Source organism: Limulus polyphemus, unplaced genomic scaffold, assembly GCF_000517525.1.
Source record: "Limulus polyphemus unplaced genomic scaffold, Limulus_polyphemus-2.1.2 Scaffold498, whole genome shotgun sequence".
Lineage (NCBI taxonomy): Eukaryota > Metazoa > Arthropoda > Merostomata > Xiphosura > Limulidae > Limulus > Limulus polyphemus.
Genome location: NW_013666108.1, coordinates 19,998 through 36,099, shown reverse-complemented (window position 1 = coordinate 36,099; position 16,102 = coordinate 19,998). Strand labels below are relative to the sequence as shown.

Sequence of the window (16,102 nt, the reverse complement as noted above, 5' to 3'; positions counted from 1 at the left end):
AGTTCTGCTTCATGAAGTAATATTATAATACCTTTACATTGTCGAAAAATGATATAAGAAATATACCTCCCTCCCCCCCGCTTTCCGGTATCTAACGAAAAATTTTCGGACTCATACGCAAAAATCAGGGCTTTATCACCTGCCGCGGAGGGCACAGGCAAGATAGCCCATTGAGTAGATTTGCGCCTGACAACGAAAGAAGCAATAACCTACTGTTCTTGAGCGTGGAAAAAAGAAACTGGTTTGAGAGTATGAATTACCGATACCTGGTGGTATGATTAGTCGATTGTTTGTCATCAGAGCTCGAGTCTTAAAATACTTTAAAATCACTCTATATGAGTTTCAAGCTTATATTTTAATTTTAAAAACACGTTTAGGAGACGTTTTCAATTTAGAGAATGTTCGTATTTGAAACCTGTGAGTGATCTTTGCAATGTTTCAAACAGATGATATTAAGCATTTAAATAAACAAATGTTTCTAAGTGTGAAAAATATGATATAGTTCTCTGATGTTCTAATTACGGACTTAGAAAAGCTTGTATACGCGAGTTTACAAAAGCTGAAACGTTGTACTCATTTAGTTTTTGATCGAATTTGTTATGTTGTTTCACACAGTTTGCCGTTATGAATTAAATTAACTCATTACTAGGTGGCAGCACATTTATCACTTAAACTCTGGCGATAATCCACAAGACATTTATATGATCTCCACTATTGAGATAGTTTACTGGTATAATTATTATATGATAACTGATTATATTTCTCTTATTTTAACAGGTTGTCCGTTATTCAAGAACGACGTCTTCACGACTATATACGACAAGATAACACAGTTCTTCAGTCACTGGGTTTTCTACTAAGAATTACAGCTAGAAAATTTGTCGATTTCTAACAAAAGTTACATCTGGTCTACATACTACTGTATTTATTTCCAACGCAAGTAACAGTAACTTCTTAACCATTGCTTATTTGATTCTCTTCCTCACGTAGGAGTTAATTCTTCACCTCGATTGTCGAATACTTCCTATTGTTTCATTATTTCCATAGAAGGTTTATAAAATTTAGTGATAGGTTATCCACAAAACATATCTTAAAAGGTTAGAAGTAATAAGAAAGTATACGGAACATATCGTTCCATCAGTATTAAGGTCCTCTACATGCAATAAGTCAGAGGTACCATGACAAACATAGGAAACCTTACTAGTTTTAAACATAATGACTCCAACTCGGAATTCAAGGCAGTATTTGGACCTGACTATCATCGAACGGTTCGAATTGTCATCATCGCTGCAATGATTGCTGTCTCCCTAACAGGAAACCTTGTGGTTTGTTGGAGACTTCTCGTCTCTCAACGGGGTCGTCACTCAAAACCCAAGGTGCTGTTCCTTAATCTCGCTATAGCGGATCTACTGGTTACCATGGTAACCATGACAGCTCAGGTAGTGTGGGAAGTGATGGGTAGATTATGGATAGCAGGGGATATTTTTTGTCGCTTTTTTAAACTGCTCCAGACATTCGCTCTCGTGTCATCTACGTATATGTTGGTCAGTATTGCGCTGGATCGCTATTACGTCATAGTATATCCTCTAAGCCCGTGCGTTTCCTCTTGGAAGCTTGCTTTGATTGCTTGGTCTACTTCTCTTATTCCTTCAATTCCAAATCTTTATATTTTTCGTGAAATTGAAGTAGACAAAAACCAGAGTTTTTGCAGCTCCCTCTTTTATACCGGGAAATATCCTCGCTATCATCGCCAAATATATATGGCTTTTATTTTTTTAACAGTATTCATCATTCCTTTTTGCCTTCTGGTTGCGCTGTACTCACGCATCTTATTGGAAATATGGCACCAGTCTTCAGCCGTGAAAAACCGCCAGCAGACAGGATCGTCCCTTCCTCGTGCAAAAGTGAAAACACTGAAGATGACTATGGCAATTTTCGTCGCCTTCATGATTACAAATTTACCGTACGTCATCCAAGAGATGGTTCTGGCCTTTGGGAACCCAAAGGCCTTGGATGTAAATATGGTGGCGCTGTTTGGTGTTATTTCAGCCAGTAATAGCGCCATCAATCCTTGTATATATTTGGTGTTCCAGTCCCAATCAAATGCATGGAATCGTTTCAGTTCTTGTTTAACAACAATGAAGAACAGAAGTTTGTTAAGAATCCGATCCTGGCGGACAAGGTTTTCATACAGAACCACATCATTTACAAGCTTTCGTCAGAACACTCATAATTTTACGCATGCGTTCGATGTTCCTCCTATCGCAGACCCCGAGACAATACAGCTTACTATTATCGCACATAATAATCCGTTGATAAGGTGAAAAATTCGTTTGAATATAAAGGTTTTTTCTTAAATTTCGAGTTTTTGCTTCCCATGTATAAAAAAAAAAAAAACAAGTTCGAAAGTCGTATATAATGTTTAATATGAACTTCATGGTAACATACTTTAAAGTATGCTAACGTGATGGCTTTTGTGATCAAATTTATTCGTACACTTTATTTTTCTGGAGTTATTATGTAAACATGTATCCAATCAATGGTGCTTTATGTATATTTTAAAAATTGTGCTGATTCTTTCTTTGAATAAACCAACTGGTTAATGCCATTCCAAAAGAAAGTTTATTTTGTACTCTATAAAAAAAATTGTTTGTTGTTAAGTATCGCCCACTACAAATATCGAAACCAGGATTTTAATAATATAAGTGTTCAGACTTACCGCTGAGCTACTGGAGGACAAACACTCAAAATCGATTTGCTGTTTATAAATTACTGTATTAAAGTTCTATGGAGATTTATATTTAATCGTTTACTAAATAAACTTACAAATCCTAAAACAAAACCTATGAATTTCAACTCCAAATTTCTTTAAAAAAATAATTTTATTATATCTTTCTTAAGTGTAGTATTATGGGTATATATATATATATATACAGAAACTAACTTATAATAGAAAATATATTAAAGAATGTTCAGATTTTCCGCTGGTTTGGACAAACGAAGGAACCGTCGTGAATTTCTTGTAGCCCAAAATTAGATCATACGTGAAGGATTCTAGCATAACTCCATTTTTGAACCTTCAAATTACCAATTTCGTTGTATAGCGTTTATTACCAGCCTGGCCCAGTCATTTTATATTTTTGCCTATGACAACATTCAATGTGAAGAACTGGCCAAAAAAAGAGGATGAAATCAGTAAAAAAAACTGCTTTAATTAGTGGGATTTATTGTCACGATATTTTCGATTACATATTTTTAGATGACTCATGTTATTACGAGAAATGTGATCAATAAATTCATGGACCCACAAGCAATTTGGTGTCAAATAGTTTATAAGAAATGTGTCTTAAAAGCCTATGAGTTTCATATGAACCCTCACCACCAGTTGTTTAGGCTTAACAAATAAAAGTATCTTCCCAGTCTGACATTCCACCAATGACCAACATCCGCAACAATGTGTCGATAACACTTTGAAAGTAGATTGTTTAACTTAACCAAGCTATGTATTTGAAAATATATGCAAACAGAACGACCCATTACCTGATAATTGATTATATTTTCTATAATGTCAATTAAATTTTACAAGTTCCGCCAGTTGGCCTAACTAACATTAACCAATTTCTATTGGTCAGCATAGATTTAAAATATCTAATAATCTTCGTTTTTTTTTTAATTCAAATTTTTTTTATAGGACATATTTTCTATATCTATAAGAATTAATCATAAAACTGTCAATCACAGTATATCATTAGAATATTTTGGCAACATTTCAGAACTTCTATTGTCTTTTGTCCTCGCATACAGCTTTTATTTTAACACTTCCAAAGCTTATTATTAAAATATAAAAGATTCTTTCTTGGTTTTAAAACTTCCGACGTTTATCAAAAACACATCTTCATTTACCAAAATATGCATGGCTGTTTTCAAAGAAAGATAAAAAAATACGTTTATTTTATAAATAATTAATGACTATTTATATACGTTTTCCTTAGAAACTTGTCACAAAGTATTGAGACACGTGATTTACTTCTAAACGTATACATCGTGCGCATTATGAACATTTACTTCAAACTGTCATTGTACTAAAAAGCGTCAGTTGTTGAAAAACCCCAAATTCAAGAACCCCGAAGAACAAACGATAACCATCACATCAAAATCGCTTGAGTTTTAAGCGTTTGAAAACTTCTTGGGGATACTTATTTTTGATTTCTGCATTTAATACCTCTTGATAGTTATATATTTTTAATTTTAACAAACAACTTACTATTTCAGCAGAAAAGCTAACAGGTATATGAAATAGGTATTCTTTACTTCCATACTTGATTAACAAGTAACTTACTATTTCAGCAGAAAATCTAATAGGTGCATGAAATAGGTATTCTTTACTTCCATACTTGATTAACAAACAACTTACTATTTCAGCAGAAAAGCTAAAAGGTATATGAAATAGGTATTCTATACTTCCATACTTGATTAACAAGTAACTTACTATTTCAGCAGAAAAGCTAAAAGGTATATGAAATAGGTATTCTTTACTTCCATACTTGATTAACAAACAACTTACTATTTCAGCAGAAAAGCTAAAAGGTATATGAAATAGGTATTCTATACTTCCATACTTGATTAACAAGTAACTTACTGTTTCAGCAGAAAAGCTAATAGGTATATGAAATAGCTATCCTTGAAGGTACATAATAAACTACTCACAGCACTTTCTCTAATGCCATTTTCTTTTAGATAATCTCCAACAAAAACGTAAACTTTGCCAATGCTTTTTCCGCCTTAAGAACGTTGCTACATGGAACAAATCTCATCCTAAACAAAGTGGTTTAAAGCTCAATCAATAGCCCAACTTCAATCTCAGAGTTGACGTGATATAAGAGATATGTCAAGATCACTAAAAGTTAAACCATCTTGACGAGTTCCAATTCCACCGATGATTCATTGGATAAGTAAAATAACATCTGGTCTAGCAAAGTAAACAGATCAAATTATCCTCGAATGACTGTAACCGATTATTATTTTTCGGTGTAGATTTCAACCCTTAAAGGCCGTTAGTTTCTATTCTCTCTTTTTGCAAGGAAGTATCCACTTTTATCGAATCTATACTGAAAGGAATTTATGTCTGCAGCTCCCAATTGTAAAAAAAAAAAAAAGGTTATTCATGTATGTTCGTCATTATATGATTGGTCTGGCGTTATTGAAAGTTCAGGAAATATAATGAGTTCTAGTTATACCAGGAGACGAATTTTAACAAGGTATAAAATCGATATGGCAAATTGAGGTTCGTGTAACAGCTCAACAGTGTCCTAGTTTGCTAGTAACGTCATATTTGATTTGTACATTCGCGAGTCCTAGTTTTGTAGTAACGTCATATTTGACTTGTACATTTACATTGTGTCATCTTTAGTTTTGCTAGTAATTTCATGTTTGACTTTTAAGTTCGCATTGTATTATCATTAGCTGTTAATTTTGAAAATCATAATCTTTCTTCAAAAGGAAATGGTTAAGTTAATAAAAACTGATGTGTAGAATCTATGAATTTCTCACATCTTCAAAACTTTATATATCAAACAACAGGAAGTTTTGGAAATGTATTTTCAAAATCCTACCCGTTAAGTTTGAAGGATTATTTTCGTCTTGTTATTTATAAAATCATTTTCATTTTATTAGTTTTATCGCCTTTAAGATAGCAATTCCTAGCTGGGGGAACAATGTTTTTTTTTAACATTTCGTTATTAAACTGTCTTAATTAACTTTGTTAAGACGTAGCTTTTTTTGTACTGTTTAACTATAATTCTTATTTAGGAATATTTATAACTTTATGTAAATTGTTAAACACATTTATTTTACTTCATGGATTATTTCAAATAATAACAGTCTAAGAAATAGCGCTCTCCTGTGGCAGATATATAACTTAGGTAATCATTGTACTTTGATCTCCCTCAGCTGATCAAAATATTCCACTTTAAATCGCTAATTTCAATGTTCTGAAGTCTGCATGCACGCTTGAGCCGCATATGTTATATATTGAAAGAGTCCTCTTGTGGAGATTTACAGAACTATTTTATGCTTTTGAAATAGGTGGTACACTCTTTCAAGCAGTTACACCTACGTAGGTTATCTGCGCTAGCTATAGTAATATAGAAAGTTCTAATGCTTTCTTGTTTCAATAAGTTTTGTAGCATTAAAACTTTCTGTATTGCTATAGCTAGCTAGGTAACGTATGTATCGGTCCCTACTTGTTTTTATAAAATGACCCCCGGTGGGACAGCGGTAAGTCTGCGGATTTACAACGCTAAAATCAGAGGCTCGATTCCCCTCTGTGGACACAGCAGATAGCCCGATGTCGTTTTGCTATAAGAAAACACACACACACACACAAACTTTATAAAATAAAAACTAATTTTTATTATACTTGTGACAACATGTTTTTGCGTCATCTAGTGGCAGCTGCATAAACTACTAAATAATATATTTCCGCTTAACAAACATTATTATTAATTTTTGTTTTTAATTTGATTGACTTTAAAAGAATCAGAAAATAATTCATACCATTTTATTGGATATCACATTATGCGAAAGTTCGCCCCATAATGGTAATTAAGCATTTGTTTGTTTGTTTTCAGAATATTTTAATATCCAAACGTTTGAAATGTTTTGATACTTTAAGAATTATTGGAGTTTTAAATCTCTACAGCGTTTGTTTAAATTTCTCTCTTTCATTTTTTTAAAGAAACATGCTGAAACACTTGGTTTCAAGTAGGGTTCAAAATGATAGGTTTTAGTGAAGATATATGAAAGCGTTGTAGTGTAATAGAATTATGTAAATTACATATTTCTACCGAGTTGAAAAAAGTAATCAGACATCAAAGAACAACATTACTTAGGTTTAGCGATATTCGCGCACAAAGGATTTCTGTGCTAGCCATACATAATTTTCAACTGAGACTAAACAACGTTTGGGCTACTCTTGTCAGATAGAATAATAAGTTTTGACTATCATCTTACAACGTACCCACGTCCCTAAATACACTGTGGTAGCGAATTCTTTATGACGGTAATGAGACGCGGGAACCTAAGTTACACAGCCCTGCTCCCTAACCAGTGGAATTCTATTAGAATTTATTTTAAAAACTAAGGTAGGGAAATTATTCTCATTTCTGGTGAAAATTCTAATTATGGCTTTTTTGTTTAAGTTAAACATAAAGCTACACAATGGGCTATGTGTAATGTTCTGCCCACCACGGGTCTCGAAACCCGCTTTCTAGCGCTGTAAGTCCGGATAAATACCGTTGTGCCACTGGGAGGGGGGGGGGTCTAATTATTGTATTCATTATTTTTTTTTTTTTATTTCAGTTCAAATATGAAATTGAATAGTTTACATATTTCTATTTTGTTTACTTATTTTCTTTTTCTACTTACCTCCATAATTTTCCTCGAAATTGTGAACTATTTTTGGGTTTGTCCAGCAAAGACCACATTTACAAATCCGTTATTAGAGTCTAATGCAGTTGCACTAGATCTGAATTTTCGATTGAAATTTGCTACGCCTACTTGTGATATGAAAAAGTAGAGAACAACGTGAAAAATACCAATTATTAATGACATATTTATATATTTCTAAGGCTTTTTACTAGTATCTGCCGGCCCGGCAGGACCAGGTGGTTAGGGAGCTCGACTCGCAATCTGCAGGTCCCGGGTTCGAATCCCAGTCCAACCAAACATGCTCGCCCTTTCAGCCGTAGGGGCGTTATAATGTGACGGTCAATCCCACTATTCGTTGGTAAAAGAGTAGCCCAAGAGTTGGCGGTGGGTGGTGATGACTAGCTGCCTTCCCTCTGTAGTCTTACACTGCTAAATTAGGGACTGCTAGCGCAGATAGCCCTCGTATAGCTTTGCGCGAAATTCAAAACAAACAAACAAACTTTTGTATCTACCTTTCCACGATAAAAATGAGCTTCGAATCAACGCAACATGAAAATAATTAACAAAGTGATCAAAGCAAGGAAAGTTTAATTAAAACTTAAGTTTATAAAATTTGACCATTCTTGTGATGAGTACTAAAAAGAATATTTTTCAAAAGCAGAACGTAGGCAGTTTGCTAAAATAAAAACGTGCTATCCGTAATTCATATATAATAAAAAGAAAAAACTTGTAAAAATCACCGATGTATATAATGTTTTTATTGCAGTACATGAACAGACGTATATGTCCACTAACTTTTTTTTTACTGTAAAATCGAAAACACTGAAATTCGAAACGCATGTTTTTTGATTAACTGCAACTTCGGATTAGTAAAAGTATTTTTACTTCAATAATGTAATGATTATTAGGTATTGTTTTACTTCAATAATGTATTGATTGTCAGGTACTTATAACAAAATATTTAATGTGATAAGGAATACATTTGACATTATATAGCACGACGTCCGAAGGTTTTTAGTTCAAAATTATAATACAGTTTCGTAAGGAATCTTGAACGAAAAACTTATTAATACATAAAGAGCTAGAAATAGATTTTTTACAAGGGCAAAATATAAATATGTATACCATTAAGCAATTAATTGTATAGATGTAACACTGAACCCATATTAGCTACTTCATTTACAAAATTCATATTAAGAGAGAATATTGATGGAAGTTTCTTAAAAAATAATGAAAATAAGCACTTCTTACTTGAAATGTTTAGTTAAAACTAAAAACATATATATATAGGTTTTGATATCTATATAAAAAACAACAGAAGTTTATGAAATATTTTTTAAATTGATAATTCTAATTAAAATACATTGCCCATTTTCCTATTCCTTTTCGCTGTTAAAAGAATTAAATTATGTGTGATTTCTCCAAATAACCCCTATTTTGAGTTGAAAAATTAAATCTACAAGACCTAACCCATAAAACTAATATTTAAGATTACCTAAAATAAAGGAAATTAGCAAAGAATGGTAAAAACTGATCATTCTAATGCTCCCCGTTTCCTTAATTTAAAACTAACAAAAAAATGTTTAGCGCGCCTGACTGTGGATCCAAGGTTCGTACCCCGTTTGCCGCTAAAAATAAATCGCGCTTCTCATTTTGGGTTCATCAGTGTACACATGAGCGTCCGATTTGAGTAACCCACGAGTTGGCGGTGAGTAGTATTGACTAGCTTCCTTACCCCCTAGTCTATCACTCCAAAATTAGACACAGCTATTACAGACAGCACTCGAGTAAACTTACTCGAAATTCAACAAATCGCAACAACAAAATTAAAAATAAGTAAATAAAATTTATACTTGTAACCGTCGGTACTTGGTAAAACTCTATAATTACAGCTTGTTTGTTTTGAATTTGCGCGCAAAGCTACACGAGGGCTATCTACGCTAGCCGTCCCTAATTTAGCAGTGTAAGACTAGAAGGAAGGCAACTAGTCATCACCACCCACCGCCAACTCTTGGGCTACTCTTTTACCAACGAATAGTGGGATTGACCGCCACATTATAACGCCCCTACGGCTGAAAGGGCGAACATGTTTGGTGGGACGGGGATTCGAACCCGCGACCATCAGATTGCGAGTCGAGTGCCCTAACCACCTGGCCATGCCGGGCCACAACTGAAAGAACATTTGTGTTCAACTGAACGACCTCAAACCTTTGCTGTTTCCAGGGGATTTAAACCGAACTTGATTTGTTCAAATAAATGCAGCTAGATTAAGAGATAGTCCCCATGTAACGATGCCCCACTACCCCTTGATATCAAGCAAAATATGTGATATTTTGAAACAAAATAATAATTACAGACTAGAGGAAAAACAAGACAATTGTACGCTTCACAAATACATTATTTATTACGACCATGGTTTCGACAGTAAAAGCATCATCAGTGATGTATTTGTAAAACGTGCACTTGTCTTGTTTTTCTTCAATTCTGTGAGTAAATAAACGTTGTTTCCAAATATACAAAAAAAAAAGACTTATTGCTTTTCTTTAAAATATTTCTTTGAAAATTTTGTCGTATCAACGAATTCATCGATGGCTCAGCGATAGGTTTACGGACTTACAACGCTAAAATCCAGGTTTCAATTCTTATAGGTGAAAAGAAAGCAAATAGCTTTACGCTAAAAACACGAACGATAAAATTTATCATTGAATCCTACACCCATTCTTTCTAATTTAAACATTGAACTATTTCATGGTTGAAAAAACTACACAGTTTGAGAAAGGTCGAATGTGACTGGCGATTAAGATGTCAGGCAATAAATCCAAGCGTCCAAGGTTCGCGTCCCACTGCTTCAAAAGCATGCTCCGCGCTTTGGAACCGTTGGTGCGTTGATAAGAGTCACGAACAAATCCCATTATTTGATTAGTGTAACCCGAGAGTTGGCAGTGGGTGGTGCTGTTGTCTAGTTGTATTCCTTCTAGTCTATAGAAACTATAGTTGGAAACTAGGATTAGTGCAGATAGTTCTCAAGAAAACAAAGAAAAAAACTGATTTGAAAGCAGCGTAAAGGAAATCCGATCCTTCTTTGAGGTCGAAAATAATGTAATAAAAATGTTCTAAATTTTATCGGATCATTCTCATTTTAAAGCTAAATGAAGACGTTACTTAATTAGAAAAATAACTAAACAGTTTCCAATCAAACTTTACAAAACATAAACATGATATACTGTATTAAATTCTCAGAAGGATAAATGTAAAAGACCAGCGATAGAAAGTAAGGTTCACCCATTCTTTCGTTCTTCGATACTCACAATTATAACATTCCAATTTTTTTCGTTTCAGATTTTTCTATTTCTATCTTCCCTTTTGCTTAGTTTTTCAGCTTAGTTTTTCGTTCAGAGCTGCAAAAGACACTTTGTATTTTCGATCTTTCTGTCACGATAACCAGCTCCAATATCGTTTCCTTATTTCTACAGATTCCTTATTAGCTTTAAAACAAATTCAGAGTGATCCGTCTGCCAAAACGACCATCCTCTGTCATATGCAAATACCCCCACCCCCCACCCCACCCAGTGGCAGAGCGGTATGGCTGCGGACTTACAACGCTAGAATCAGGGTTTCGATACCCGTGGTGGACAGAGCACAGATAGCCTATTGTGTAGCTTTGTGCTTAGTTACAAACAAACAAACACACGCAAACTGATCTTGCAACAATAAAACAAACTTTGCGTGTTTTTTTGTCGAAGCGAAGAACATGCTTTAAGTAGAGACCTCCTTCCACAACCTTTCAATTTTTTATGTTCGTAACGTAGACAAAATTTTCGCTAGATTTTTCTACAATATTTTACTTCAATATCTAATAGAACAGGAAACAGGTGACGAATATTTTAACACAAAAGTTATCAAAAATGCACATTTAAAGATTTTTATATCAGTTGTTCATGACCCTCAACAAAATGTATTATTATAAAATCTTTGGTTTTCAATACTGAAATAATTTTAATCACTCATTTAACAGGAAGAGAGAATTATGACTGTAATAGTCATCAAGTCACGAAATCCTGAAACAGACTTTCAGATATATTTAGCATTGAAAACGTACAATTTCTTGTACCAAAACCTTCTTTCTCATGCTTTTTAATTTGGTGCAAAAACGATTTGGAAAAAATATGTAAACAAAATATCATCTCAGATATAAGTTATTTTCCACTTCTGCTCAGAAATTTGATTTTCTTTCATCAAAAAGTATCATAGTAACCATGTAAAGACCAGTTATCAAATTAACTGTGAATTTAATGTTTTAATCAGAACGTGATTTTAAATATCAGTGTTTGTTTGTTTCAGAGCAAAGTCACATTGGGCTATCTACTGTACCAACAGCGAGAATTGAGCTCTAAATTTTAGCATTGTAAATCCGTACACTTACCACCAGGGAACCATGAGTGTTTACTTTAGTTTTAGAATGTTCACACAAAGCTGCATATAATCTTCCTTATTTTTTGAACTGATAGACTAGATGGAAGGCAGCTAGTCAACAGTATCAACTTCCAACCTTTCGGCTACTCTTGTCTGAGCAAATGGTAGAATTTGAAATTCACTCTTATGTCGCGACCGCGGCTCCAATGTTTTTAATCGCATTTTCGCGTCAACGGGATGCAAACCAAGGATCCTCTAGGCACGCTAACCACCAGGCACTATTGATAAAGCCTAAGTGGGCAACAAATCTTAACTAAGGAAAACTATTTATAAACATAAGGGTCAAATCATTTTTAATACCTATTTAACCAAAACTGATCATAAACCAACATCCGGGCATTTTGTTATACTTTAACAAAATAACGTAATATATATATCTAATATTTTTTAAAGTAAATTATTTGTTATCAAAAAGGTCTTGTGGTGTTTGGTTAATTGGTATTCAGAAAACATAACCCGCAGATAGAAGAAAGGTTACTTATTGTATTGCCAGATCAAACTAGAATAACAGTGTCTAAAAGGGGTTTTTAATAGAAATCAAAGATAGAAATACACAACATTTCAACGAATTAACCCGATTTCTTTAGGTTGAACAGCAAAAAAATGTTAACTGGTAAAAAATAAAATTTCAAAAGACGCGTTAAAGAGAAAATAAATTTTATTTGATGTTGGAATCACTATAAAAAAAAAAATGAAACAATGAAACATTATTAACTTTACTTTACATTTTGTTAACTGAACCGAAACTTTTAATAAAGGGTTCTAATAGGAAAGCTCCATTACACGTATTTAGTCAACAGACTAATCTATGCATCTCTAGCGCCATCTCGTAAAGTTACAACAAATTACAAGCTTCTATTTCAAATTAATCGTATTTATGCTGAAATATGCACAAAGGAAAAATAAATGAAATAATTAGTTTCCAAAATACGACTATACTAGTGTCTGATAATGAAACTAATTAAAATTAAAGTAATTCTTATGTGCTTTAATGTAAAATATTTCTTACTGGAAGAGCTTATTTTTTCCTGTGGTAATTTTGACATGATCTTGTTTGTTTTGTTTTTTTTTAATCTAGCACACTGATAATAAATTGAAGAAGAAGATTGAGGGAATAAAGAAATTAGCAATAAACAGACAAGTATGTTTGTATAACATGAATTATTTTGTCAACATAAGTTTTACTGTTTCTTTCCAAATATAGAAGGGTTATTTCAAACACTTATGTTCTTGCATGATAAATATATATATAAGTTTGACATACCTCATCCAAGATGAAAAGTATTAATAAAAGTCGATCCAAGACCCGATTTCTAGAGTAACTACTACAAGTGTGCTATTGGAACAGCGAGATTTTCCATTTACTATTTGCTTTTACCACCGTAAGAGGGCAAGAAATTCAAATATGTTATTAGTCAGATGTATATATATTTAACTCTAGATTTTGGTTTGTAAAACCACGACTGTTGGGGCTTTTACAGAAAGGAACATTTATATTTAAAAAAAAAAAATTGCAGTGGCCCACTGGGAGTCCTGAAAGGATTTTGACATAAGTTGGATTGGATTTATGTCATTTCCAACGTTTTATGTGCCTACAGTGAGTTATAATAGATTATATAGTGTAACACGTATGAAAAGTGAGACTTGCCGTATTGTATAGTTGCTAAGCCTAGGGAGTTGATGATGTATGACTATTTGAACGTCGTATATACTTTGTTTAATTTTGGTTAATTGAAAGATCTTTTTTTTTATTTTGTAAATAAACTAATTTATGGCTTATTAATAAAACCCTGGAATATCTTTGCACATATCTTTTGCAATTTACTAATAAAGAAACATTTTGGTGACAGATTTTCGAGATACTGTATCGCTAAATACACATAACTGCGTACTTTTCTTACGACACCTTCCATATTTATTTTTGATCTCCTTTTGTTTTCTCTTCTTCGCCTTTTCTGGATAATTAGAAACAGAATAAGTAAAAGACTGGAGGATAAAAAAAAATTACAAGATTTTAGAAGATAGATTAGTACTCGAAATTTAATACTTGGTCCTAATTTATTAATCAAGACACTTCCGGTTGTATATTTTCAATTATAAACCAGCTTTATGTTGTGTACTTATTTCGTTCACAGTAGCAGTGAAATTACACACTCGACCAGTGTTTGAAAACACTGAAGAATTCATGTGTATTCTTTGATATATTGTTTCGGCAGGTTACTCATCAATTCATGTGTGGTTGACCTAGAAAAAAATGCTGAGATGTTTGTCAAAAATATAGCAAATAGCTATATTAAAATTTAGGGTTAATTATAAGAGTAATTGCTAGGTGATGTACTTAACGTCTTATACTATCATGTTGTGTTTTGTTTAGTTGGTCTGTTGAAACGCTACAACGAAATATTAAGATTTTTTTTCTCCCAGTAGGTCAGCGATAAGTTTACAGACTTATTACAACAATAAAATCCGTGGTGGACAAGGCACTGATAGCCCATTTTCTAACTTTGCGCTAAAACAAACATTCTTGTTTTTTGTAATCTATCCGTAGCGCTGCTATCTGACAGCTTATTGTTAGACTAAAGATTTAATTATTTATAACAGTTTGTTTGTTTTGTTGTTAAGCACAAAGATATACGATGGGCAATCTGTCCTTTACCCATCACGGGTATCGGAACCTGGTTTTTAGCGCTATAGGTCTTCAGACTTACCGCTGAGCCAATGGGCGTCACCTATAAAATATATTCAAAAAGTAATAATAATAAACCAAAATAATTATCATAAAAGAAAAAAAAACTAAATCGTTCAAATTTTTATAAAAGTGCACTAAAATAATTTATACTCAAATAAGTAAATACGAAAAATGACCCACCAATGATAGAGTGGAAGGAGGCGTAAACAAAATATAAATCAGCCACTACAGAAATTTAGTAGCACAAGAAACTAAGCAACTCTAACAACATTATTTCATAGAGCATAATAACATAAATTGTATCGTGGTATAGGTAATTATTGCATTAGTGTTATAGAAACCTACCAGATGGCAGCATTAGTATGTGTGTGTGTGTGTGTGTGTGTGTTACATTAGAACAAAAACAAAAGTCTTTGGCTATAATACTTGAATAAGCCGACTGTAATTATTTGCTAGAACACAACAACAGAAAGGAAGGTTAAGTGTATCCCATAAGAATGGACACAATGGAAAAAAATAAATAAAACTAGACTACATACATATCGTTGTGAAATTATTTACAAATCACCAAAACATAAGATTGGTGTAACACTAGACCCTGTCTAAAATATATGTTTACCAGAACATTCTAAACATAGAAAAAAAAGCGTTATGAAAATAATCGTATGATGATACTTGATTGAAAAAACTTAGTTGAAGGAAGTATGAACGGCTAAAATAAACCGTTTAGTTATCTATTTGTTCTTTTTTCAGTCTTTATGAGATTCATTTGTGAAACATGTTTTTGTTTGTAATTAAGCACAAAGCTACACAATTAGCTGTCTGTGCTCTACTCACCATGGTTATCGAAACCCGGTTTTTAGCGCTGTAAGTCCGCAGACATTCCGCTGTGCCATTGGGGGGGGGGGGATATGAAATATGTACTGTACGTTGAGTCCACTAATGTTAACCAGACATTTCTCGATGATTAAGGGTATTAGTAATTCAATTATAAATATTACTTCTAACTTTATTCCTCTCCTGTTTTTTGCCTTATGTCTTATATAACTACAAGTCAGCTTATTTAGCACCTATCCCCCCCCCCGTGGCTCAGCGGTAAATCTGATGGCTTATAATGTAAAAAATCGTGTTTCGATACCCGCATTGGGTAGAGTACGGAGAGCTCACTGTGAACCTATGCACCTACCAATTATAATTCATTACTTTTAGATTGTGAATTGAATGAGGAGAAAGATGATCATGATTATAAAATGATATAAAATGAGGATGATAAAATAGATTTTCAAACTACATTTTTATTTTATTTTTTCAGTGAAAGTTGTGAAGGATACATGGTACATATTAGGAAGCGTAAACGTAATTGTGGTTTGACCTATGTTATCAAATATTAAATGTCCACAGCTATTAGTGATAACCCTAGAATCTAGATAAAACCTTGTACGATCCCTTTTAGTTTACGTACGAACCCATAAAACGTATTTCTCTATGATACAAGATACGGCACACGATCAA

General features: G+C 33.1%; 1 protein-coding gene across 1 annotated transcript; it reads left to right on the top strand.

The window, feature by feature from the left end:
- Positions 1–1,178: 1,178 nt before the first annotated feature.
- On the top strand, positions 1,179–2,324 carry LOC106458660 (cardioacceleratory peptide receptor-like). The gene has a single exon (XM_013918190.1). The coding sequence runs from the start codon at positions 1,179–1,181 to the stop codon at positions 2,322–2,324; it is 1,146 nt and encodes a 381-aa protein (XP_013773644.1).
- Positions 2,325–16,102: the final 13,778 nt, after the last annotated feature.

Bases quoted from the DNA above. Each gene is read 5' to 3' on its own strand.
- LOC106458660 (XM_013918190.1), top strand. From the start codon at position 1,179: ATGACAAACATAGGAAACCTTACTAGTTTTAAACATAATGACTCCAAC.